The 11,429-nt window shown below is 44.5% G+C and overlaps 1 protein-coding gene across 1 annotated transcript; it reads right to left on the bottom strand.

Annotated features, from left to right (window-relative positions):
* Positions 1–777: 777 nt before the first annotated feature.
* LOC128302065 (cGMP-dependent protein kinase 1) lies at positions 778–7,915 on the bottom strand. Its single transcript, XM_053038786.1, has 9 exons — positions 7,725–7,915; positions 5,228–6,340; positions 4,431–5,159; positions 4,123–4,361; positions 3,943–4,040; positions 3,573–3,783; positions 1,616–1,847; positions 1,172–1,521; positions 778–1,029 (listed from the first exon to the last, which is right to left on the bottom strand). Exons 1-9 carry the CDS (start codon positions 7,806–7,808, stop codon positions 867–869), a joined length of 3,219 nt encoding a protein of 1,072 aa, XP_052894746.1. The 5' UTR covers positions 7,809–7,915; the 3' UTR covers positions 778–866.
* Between the last annotated feature and the right edge of the window lie 3,514 nt (positions 7,916–11,429).

The following is an 11,429-nucleotide window of genomic DNA, read 5'->3' as shown; positions in this document are numbered from 1 at the left end:
CGCGCTTGGAATTGCAAATGAGCTGCCCATGTCTATATTTGCAACCTGGGTGGGAAGCATGAGCATGAAGAAAAGACCCAAGCTAATTAATAAGCTTTATAGGTCATAATCATAAAACGGTTACGGAGATAGGAAACTTTCCGTACACCTAAAACGCTTCGACAACTGGTGTTCACCATTGCGAAAGTGTTCTTTAAACCCTCATTAGAATCGTGATATCGGGGTGATGCGGGATGAAGTTCGGGCCAATCGTAAACTCGTCCAAATTTAATTACGTCCCTTAATGGGGTTGGGATTTTGTTTTATCCTTACATGCAGCTTCCCAATTGTAATATGAGCTACTTGATACACCACGCACACCACCCATAATCCTCTGACCGGGCCCTGACATGAATGCCGTCCAATTTCCCTTTTACACCTACCATGCACACCAGGTGTGTGATACGTTCGGGTGAAAGTACAAAATAAAATCAATCACACAAATGGCAAATGAAATGGCACCGTGATGCGCCGTGATGAAACGTTCAAATGTACTCATAAGATCCAATTTTATTGTTAATGCTCCATTGAATATCACGTTCGAGGCCAGCGGGCAACGACTGCGGGCAACAAACACCCAACACCAACCACACAAACAACCCCCCTAATGGCTGACGTTCGCTGCCGGTGGGGTTTTTGTGAGGTGGTGGAAAGAAAAACATGAAACTGATTAACGTTCATCACGGATGGCTTACTGGGGAAATTAATTCGAACAAAAAAAAAAAAGTCACGAAACGGGTTGCAAACGGGGTTTTTCACCAGGTTGGCCCATCCACCGTGGGTTTTTAGTGCATTGTGTCTGCGTTTGTTTGCTTAATGCGAACAAATTAAAAATTAATATCCCATCCCGACGTTTCGTCCGGTGGTTCGTCCTGGTCCTTCGGGTACTCGTCAAAGTTGGACAGATCGAGATCGGACACGATGGGTCGTATGAGTGGGGCCGGCATCGTGCGCTCCTTCAACCGTTGCCATTCGAAGCTACCAAACCAGCTGAAAAAGGGATGTAAAAGAGAGAACAGTATGAAACATAAAAACTGTACACACATTTTAAGCGAACGTCAGCTGTCCAATCAAAATGCAAACATACATTCACACACACACACACACACACACGGTGCGGAACAGCACTTACGGATGGTTCTTGATGTCGGCAATACCGTTCTTGCCGTACCCGAGCCGTTCGGCGGCCGTCTGGCGGCAGAGACGCTTGATCAGGACCTGTGCCTTCTTTGGCACACGAGACGGCAGCTCGATGATGTCGATGCCACGCAGGATGGCGTTGTACGTTTTCATGTGGTTCTTGCCACGGAACGGTGGCTTCCCGACCAGCAGCTCGTGTATCAGTACGCCCAGCGCCCAATAGTCGACGGCACGGTCGTGACCCTTGTTGAGGATGATTTCCGGCGACACGTACTCGGGCGTACCGGCGAACGTCCACGTCTTCTGATTCGGTCCGATGCGCTTGGCGAACCCAAAATCAACCTGCAATTTCACCAGACAAGCCACAACAAAGCCATCTTCAAGAACGCCACCCCTTTTCCGAATATGGTCGACGGCCAGACCGTTCAACCCTTACCAGCTTGATGTAACCCTTCTCGTCCAGCATTAAGTTCTCCGGCTTCAAGTCACGGTAGATCATGTTGCGGCTGTGCAGATACTCGAACGCTTCAACGACGCAGCCGGTAATGAAACGCGCCGTACGCTCGTCGAAGAATTTGCTCTTCTGCAGTACCGTCCAGACATCCCCGCCGAGACAAGCCTCCATCAGGAAGTAGAGGTACTTCTTATCACGGTACGTTTTGTACAGGCTGCAACAGAAATAAGTTGACGTGGTAAGACACCTGCACATGGCGGGGGAATTAAGATTGTCCTAACAGTAACAATTTAAGTATGCCCTCCATCATTCTTATGATACTGAGCGGTATTCTGCACAAAGTATGGACGTCTTTATGGATAGATGGTAATTTTCAACAACTTTAAACAGCTTGTTTAAATCCCCAAATTGCTCCCAATGAAACACTTGAACCATCACTTGATTTTGCATAAAAACTTTCTATGTTAGGTTTTTGGAATTACAAGGTAATCTTACACTACGATTTAATTAATTTTTTATTTACTCAGCATGGCATATAGAATAAAAGAACTCATCAAAAAATGACTTCTGAACTTCTTTCTATATCTTGACCAACCACAACTATTCAAAAGGGCTTTAAGATTCAAACTCAGACAAAAACATCCATCTAGAGACTCGAATTATTTGTGGATTTTACTTTCAATTTTATCTCTACCAACTTTTAGAAGAATTGTCACTAATTACTACTTTCTTCAATGTACTATAAAAATCAAACAAAACCTCAGTGTCTAGTTCTCAGAACTGTCATTCCCTAGCCCAATGAACACTCAGGAATATCTAATGTCATTTTTTTATATTTTGAAATATAGATTTGGTGTTGAATATGAAATAAGTCAAATAAGGACAAGACAATTGATGAACAGAAATGTTTAAAAAACACATCCTCCAATTCCAAACCCATGTTTCAAAAGCGTATATATTGCAGATCAAATCGAAATCAAAATTCTACTCTTTGAGAAACTTGTGGAAAACTTCTAAAATTTTTACGTTTATCTATCTCAGATAGAATGATAAGATTCTTTTTAAATGAACTATGTGTTTGTTGATAAATGTCGATAAACCCAGTAGGCATAGGACGCACACACACAAGAAAGAGCATCAAACGTATCTCATTACAAATGTCACTTCATTACAGAATTGTAAAGTCATCCCACCACTAGCGATGACCCGAACGCTTCACCTCACACAGATAACCTAAAGCTTAAATCAAAGCCAAATGGGAGACATCAAATGTTTCCTCCGGTTTGGACGCAAATCACCGGAAAGCAATAGGGTGTGCAAAACAAAACCCCAAACAAAAACAAACAAACGAAAAAAAAAACTGCGAGATGGTACGAAAGAGATTCATTTCAATCGCACAAAACGCACATTGGTGTATCGGTTTCAATCGGCAACGCTCGAAGGGATTGGACAGGGTTCGATCGCTTTCGACGAGCTCGTAATTCAATCCAAAGCGTTACCAGCCCCGTACCATCTTCTTCATCGCGACTTTACGCGTTGTGTGACCGTGTGGCCTGATCAAAGCACCCAACGCGAAACGCGAATTTCCCGGACTCGTTGCCTTCCGGTTCCTTCCGTTTCGCTCCGCTGGGGATTACTTTTCCCGAACTGGGAAACAGTTCAACCAACCAATCCCCCACACAGCTTGCCCTAATCGTTCAACCACGTAAATTCAAATCGGACACCACAAGCAATGGCGGTGTACGCGGTGGAACGTTCTCGACCGTCTCCCGCAGAACGTAAAATCAAAACGCAAAACCGAACCGCCCAAAAACCCGATACGGATTGTCGGGCATGTATCGAATGGTTTTTGCGCCCCGTGCGGAATGCCAAACAAGAGTGAAACAAAAAGGCAGCCATACGATCCGGCAACCGTAAAAAAAAACCGACAGGTCCTTACCGTACGATGAACGGACTGTTGCAGCTTAGCATGATGTCCTTCTCGCTGTAGGCGTGCTCCTGCTGCTGTTGCCGTACCATTTCGATCTTTTTCAGATACTTCAGGGCGAACGTTTGGTGGGTTTTGTACTGTACCAGCTCCACCCGCCCGAAACCACCGATGCCGAGCGTCCCGATGTAGGTTAAGTCATGCAGCTGGATATGGTCGAACTCTGGCGGGGGACGTGAACAAACCGAGCGTAAGAAGAAAAAAGAGAAGATTATCAGTACGTGGGGGAAGCAACAACACAATTGTCACAGCGTGTTAAACGAAGTTCGCTCTTCCACACCGTCACAGCCTGCTGAATGCCTGCAAGTCGAAGATGCCTCACCTGAGACAATATTTGTCATCGTCGAGCTGCGTGGAATCGTGTCGGAGAGCTTCACCTCACGCAGTTTATCCAATCCGCCCAGGAACTCGTTGAATGCGCTGGTGAGTTGACAAAGCAAACAATACAATCAGCGACAACGCATTGGTCACTCAACGCCAACCCTCAGACCCTTATACGTACATGCGATTTAGCGTTAGACATTCGGTTCCCGGCGGGTTTGCAATGATGCTGGCTAGACGACGATCCTCATGAAGGAGAGCCTGCTCCCCAAAGTATGCCCCCCGTTGAAGCGTTCCCACCAGCCGATCATTGCCCTTTTTATCGGTTTTAATCACGTTCACGCTACCCCCCCGTATGATGTAGAACTTGTCGCCCGGATCGCCCTGCTGAATGATGGTCGAACCGGTCGCATAGAACTCCTGTAAATCATACCAATTTTAGTCGAAATCTTATCATTCTCAAAAGCACCAACATTCTCGAATTCTTACCCGCTTGAGAAGATCGGATATTTTGTGCAGCTTCTCTATCTCCAGATCCTTCAGCACGGACACCGTGCTCAGGAAACGCACATTCTCTTCCCGCTCTTTTCGACCACTTTTCATCATGATCTTCTGGAACACCTTGCGCTCCAGCAACCAAACACGAGCCCCGGTCGTTACCCGGATCGAAGCGAACCGTTTCGCTTTGTACAGGATGGCCAACTCGCCAAACACGACCCCACGGCCAAACGATTTGATCACCTTATTGTCTACCACCACCTCGTAGGTGCCCTCTTCCGACACGAAGAAGTGTGCCCCAATGTCACCCTCCTTGATGATGTAACTGTTCGGAGGAAACGTCATCGAGCTCATGGCAGCCGTAACGGCCTGTAACCGCTCTTCGTCCATCATGTTGTTCAGGAAGTCGTTCGCCACGATCGCCGTCTTGATCAGCAGCTCAGTGTCGGGACTCTTCGGGTGCGTCGGTATGACGATGTCTTTCGACTCCTTCAGATCAGTTTTGTCCGACACGACGCCCTGTTTGCGCGTTTTCTTCATCGTACCGGTCGTATTGTCCAGCTCCTCTATCAGCGATCGTTGAGAAGACATCTTGCGCAGCAGCATCTCTTTTCTGGGAGGAGTTTGAAGATCTTCATCCATCGGTTGATCGGAATGGAGCGATGTGGGAACCGGTGGAGGTTCTCGCGACGGTGGAGGCACTGTTGGAAGTGGAATTTCCTGCAATGGAAATGGAAATATTTGCTCTAAGATGTCCTTTAACCCTCGAACCTTATGCATCCAAATACCTTATCTTCCTCGCGTGCGTTTAGTGTTTGACGAGCTATTGTATCCTGCAACGATCTGGTCAACACCTCGTCGACGAGGTTCTGTTCGAGCTGACTTCTGGGCGGTGGTAACTTCGGTGGTATTGGTTCCTCATCCTGCGAAGTATCGTCGGCTTCCTCCAGGAGGTTTACCCTACTCAACCGAGGTGGTAAATCGGGCGGCACCACCGTCGATCTATCATCCTCCGAACTTGGTGCTTCCGGGACGATGTCTTCGGTTGACTTTTGCGGTATCACATCGTAGTCGGACATCTCGCCGTCCTGCAGATGTTCCTCGGTGTGATTTTCCGGAGTGGGGTTGTCACTTTTCGGAACTGGTGGTTCTATGATCGGTGCTTTCGCCGATGATGGTGAGAGATTCGTTTCGTACAAGCTAACACTGTTGCGGTCCTGCTCAACCGTTCGTTCTTCTGTCCGCTTTGGCTCACTGCTGGTGTGCTGTACCGTCGGTTCGGTGGGTTTACTCTTCTGCTGAAGCTCTTGTATGTCCTTCTCCAGTTGGACCAATGTTGCCCGTTCACTCTTCGACAGCTGTTTGTAGCCCTTCGACTGAAGTGCCAGCATGTGCAGTATTTTGTTCTGCAGCAGATCCTTCAGCAGCTGTTCTTGGCCCTGCCTGGATGGAGGTTCTATCGTGGAAGCCTCTCGGGAACTGCAGCTTATTTTGGCCTTCTGGGAATCCCGTTGTTTCGATGCTCGCCGCTCGACTGTGGGTGCCGCTGGTACAACGACCGTGGGTACTGTCCGTGGGTCCGCATCCACCTGTGCGCTCCACTGTTCCTCTGGTGGACCGAAAGGATCGGGCTCGCGATTAGTGTCGTTTGTGGTAGCGATGCTTGTTATGTTTAATTGTTCATCCAACGATCCCAGCCCTGACTCACGTTCGTTTGATTTGACCACCGCCTGTACCGGAACCACGGTGGTGGTTTGCAGTGCTGCTGCCGCTGCTGGTGGTGGAGTTGGTTGTGACGGTGGCTGTACCTTTTCCAATCCGAGGTATCCATTGGTTCGATTTGCTGGCGGTAACGTTTGATTAAGCTCCTCACCGTAAATCCTCCGTGTTACACGTGTAGCCTGTTCAGGAAGAGAGTGAAACCATGCGCCGACTTTATAACGTTCCCGTTTAGCATCTTGAGGTGGTTGTCTTACACAATGCCATAAACAAGGGCGGAACCTACAGTTTATTGCATTTCTCGTTGGGAGAATATAACCATTACACTGCAGAAATACGTCCTCAAAACATCCACTTAACACCATGTCTTCGCTTACTTCCACTCGTAGATGGACACAGGAAGAGGCTGTCAAACAAAAAACAACTTGTCGAACAACGAACCTGTGTAGCAGCACACGTCTCAGCTAATCCTAAAATAGAACAGTTCAAGTGCTTCACAAACAAACTATCTTTCTTTAGCGATAAGCGATCTACTTCAGTCCCTCAAAAGATCCTCATAAAGGACAGAGATAAAGAAAAGCATCGAAGTACACCTTAACTAGTGTTAGCTCAATTACTATGTTGTCAATTGATTATATTCAATTGCTACACATTAAACTATTTTATTAATAATTCTCTCAGTTCAACAAATATTAAACTACTCAATTCAACTTTTATCGCAAAATTCGACATTGCTTGATCACCATGTGGACGTCATAGGTAAAATAGTCTTAAAAACGCTGGAACCAAAAATAGATTTGCACATTCATTGTCGTAGTAGAATGACTCTCAACTCCCCCCGAAAATGGACCACAAAACAACAACAAAAACTGGGCTCATTTGTCTTAATAGAGTGATAATGATGATTGAAGAAAATATTTATTTCGTGACAGTTTGCCTGATAGTAACACGATAAGACACGACAGCAGTACAATGTATTACTGCAACACGTTGGAGCTGGAGTTTAATTAATACAATTTGACAAAAAAATAAGTCAAGTCACTACATGTTTGTGGTGGTATAATAGAATTGCTTTCCTTAACTCAACAAGTTCTGCTTTTTCACGATTTCCCTGTGAATCATAAATTATTACTGACCTTATTCAGAATTAAAATTTTCCTAACCTAACTTTTCGTTCCCATACCCCATACAGCTGTCCAAATTTCGGAGCGTAAATTCCCCTTTTAACAATGACCCAATTCTAGCGTCGGATGTTCTTCTAAAGACACTAGCGAGTAATTTAGAGCACCTTGCTCCACTTTTCGAACCCGTTTCGGTGTGACTTGACCGTACCGTTACGTACAATCATAAACACCAATCGTTGTCTGAATGGTTCGTAATAGCCCGTGCTTGTACCAAAGACACCCTGATTGCGGCTTGTATCCACAGCAAGTGATAAGAGCAAAACATCATTTGTACGACCGCCACCACTGCCAACTGAACTACCGAAAACGGTATGAATCAGAGTTCCGGCAAGAAGCACCGTTCCGGCAGGGTGTAGGATTTACCCGTAAGCGCAATACTCACCACAACTTCACCATCGCCCGTTCCGGCACCGGGCAGATTGAACGAACCGTGCTTTCTGCCAAAGATCTTCGCAAAGCAAGCCATGCCGCTGTCGTACGCAAATTTCACCTTAGAATGAGCAAACTGAACGTATCTTTCCGTCCTCAGATCACTTATGCAAACAATTTCACTTCACATTCACACTGGCCGGGTGGTGTTACACTTTTCCTCACTTTAGCACCCTTTCAGAGGACGGAATAGGTGGAAATTCTCCACACCGTTCATGTTGCTTAAACACGCTCGCCAGTCACTACTCTGCCACGTTCGATCGTCGTTCAACAGGATCGATTGTTTTTACCGGATTCTCAATACACTTCGGGTCTCTACAGCCAACTGTGCGACGTGTCGAATGACAACACCAGCTTAGGGATAATAAGACACTTTCATTTCACGACGGCTAAAACGCCCAAAAACACAAACCTTCATGCGGTGGACACCGTCTTGAAGCTTTATCGATTTTATCAACACGTATGCTCGATCGAACCGCTAAAGTCACTCGCTTTTCTTACCCCGAATACAGCAAACGAATCTTACCGCCGTTCGAATCGTACTGAATCGCGGGAAAAGGGCAGCTAATTATTAGAAACCAATTACTTACTAACACAACACAATCATCCCCCACCGAACCACCGGCCCCTTTTGATATGGGGTTGGGAATGGTAGGGCATCACACAACCCCAATCATCGCCCTCACCCCACACATGGCACCTGATTCACACACAAAACAACAACACAAGTGTCTCCATTCTTTTAAATTCCACCACACCTCATCACGTCGATAAAAGGGTGCTGCGACAGGGTGAAAGAAAACTGAGCACGGAGGGCGTTCGGGATTCGGGCGAAACGGGCGGAAGGGTGGGCTTCCGAACGACCGTGTGTTGTCATCTACTATGCCACTGCCATGCATAAGATAGCTTTATCTACACACGCATTTCTTCCGCCCGTCTTTTCTTTAGCGCCAGAAGGTTTGGTGCAATGTGTTAGTGTCATCGATACCGTCTGTCCAGTGAAGCGTGCCTAATGTTGGACGGAAAACGATTCAATTTACTATATGATTTTTAATTTATATTATATTTTTGATATTGATACTAATTTTTATGTCAGAATTTCTTGTTTATATTCGAATTGATTTACTTTCATATAGCCAATAAATATATAAATATTTTATTTATTTTTCTAAGTATAAAATGTACAAATATTTTACATTTCTTTTATGTAAACAAGCTCCATTACCAATATAGGAAAGGAAATTGATTACACGATGTTGTAGTTTATTAATTCGATTGATTGATTGATTACACGAAAAATTAATTTGTTATTGCAAAAAACCCAATTGCAAATATTGAGCTATACTAATGTAACACAAAAGCGAATTTAAATTATTACAATCAAAGAGAAATACAACTTACAAAAAGTCTAAAAAATAGTAATGCAAACAATAAACATTAAACAAATAATGAAATATGAGGAAAATATAAGATAAGAGAAAATAATAAAATAACATAAGAAGATGCAACATACTATAACATAAAGCAATATAAGGGGGAAAAACATAACAATGAAGTGACAAATAAAATAATTGAATTAAAAAAAGTGAAGAAAATGCTTTAATAAACAAATATTTCCATTGTTGACAGTTCAGCAAGAAAACAACTTATTAAATTTATTGTGCAATTAACACAACGATGCATACAACAACAATAATATAAATGCAATTTCTTTCAAAATTAGCTGAATTACAGCGAACTCCGGCACATAACAAGCAATCGGTTGCAGTCGATCGACCATGTGTGACGGTAGTTCGCAGGTGCTGTTGACACTGTGTTTGCGCGAGCTTCTTTGATGTCGGCTGTATCACCTTACAACCCGGGTCACCCCAACAACAGTGGCCCACACCGGTGGCGCGACACCGTTCCGGGGTACCATCTTCCCGGGAGTTCCCCTGCGCTATACAGTCACAACCTCGTCGAGCTCGTCCATACTCGCGGTGGCCTTCGATACACAGCACTGAAGCATCTTTGTGGTGGAGCGAGGGAGTGTGCGAGCGAACCCTTATCAATATACGCCCACCGTGATAACGTGTAAGATGGCGAGTGCTTATCGAACCGACGCACATTGCAGGTCGCTTGTAAACAATCGTTTGATTTTAAAGAAATTAAATTCATCCCGTTGCCGGGCTTTGGTTCCAACACGCCGAATACGCCAATTCGCACCAACACTAGTAGTCGGATGGGAACTGCCCGATTTTTACGTGTTTTTTTTACGTTAATAAAAAATAACACATCACTGATACAGTAACACCTCCACCGGGCCTGATATCATCAAATTTTGACTGCATTCCTTCCAGTGACGCCAACGCACGATAAAATGGGTCTCCTCGTAGCCTAATGTTGGAGCATTCCCTTGAACGAAACATTTGCCCTTTTGGCCCTTTTCAACAACGAAAATTTCACGTACACACAAACGCACTCGCACACACACACAATCCGTGACAATCGGTTAATGTCAGTTTATTTAGCAGAGATAAAAAATGCACAAACCATGCAAGGGCTGATCTTCATTGCACTTTGTACCCTGTACGGCTGGGCACTGTGCTCGTCCATCGATTTGCGAAAACCATGACTTGAAGCGCTGCCAGCCATTGGCACTTCAAATCACACAAGTGATTGCCCCGTGCATCAAGTGGAAAGTGATTCCCGTGTCCCTTGTATATGGTTGAGGATTATCTCACGATAGGGAGCCGCAGTGTATCGCAGGTCAATCGGTGGATAATGGATGGATAAGAGATTCTGATATGGGGAATTTCATTTACTGGATAAGGAAAGACTTTTTATTAATTATGACATGGCATCATTTGATGTATTTGATTCAAATTTAATGTTCCGCCACAATTTTTAAATTAAATTTGCTGTACAATATTACCAAGCCTATCTTTATAGTATCTGAGAGATTTATATCAGGTACTGAAGTAGTTTTATGATAATTGGTAACTCTGTTGAATAGTGAATTACCATCATGAGATAAACGATTTCTCTGTTGCCAAACCTATTGTTTCATAATGTTTGTTGTAAATGTAATTGAATTACTTTTTTCGTTTATTCGCAGAATATACAACTGATACGATCAACTATTTTTCTACTTACGTCACAAATTCAATTTAATGCGGAAATTTCAATGCGAGTAGGTTAATGGAACGGATAAACTGGTAAAGATTAGTATAAAACTTTATCAGCACACGTGAATTACTCGTGAATGCGCTGAATTCGCAACGAGCAGCAGACGTTGGGGTTATAGTTTTTGCACGCTTTCCCTTCGTGCCATCATTCTCATGCTGTGCAAAGTTAAAACGACGTTATCATTTTCCCATCAGCACATATTCGTCTGTTTTTTTTTCTTTTTTGGTTTTTTCACTGCTAATTATTTTATCTACATTGAGGCCGAAAGCATCGCACACCACACCACGCTTGCAACATCACTCAGCAGGCGGGGGGAAATTATGTCGAAGTACACTGCAGTAAGATCTAAATCGCTCGCCGATAAGACGGGCGCTGATGACGTACTCTAATCAAGTTAATTGACTGACCGGATAGTCGGGACGTCATCGGTGTAGTTGACGCGCTTCAGAACAACTGATCGTAAGCGTAATGGGGAATTGAAGATTCTCTT

The sequence above is a fragment of the Anopheles moucheti genome, chromosome 3 (assembly GCF_943734755.1).
Source record: "Anopheles moucheti chromosome 3, idAnoMoucSN_F20_07, whole genome shotgun sequence".
Taxonomy (NCBI): domain Eukaryota; kingdom Metazoa; phylum Arthropoda; class Insecta; order Diptera; family Culicidae; genus Anopheles; species Anopheles moucheti.
Note: the sequence above shows the minus strand (reverse complement) of the source record. Positions and strands in the feature narration are given on the sequence as shown.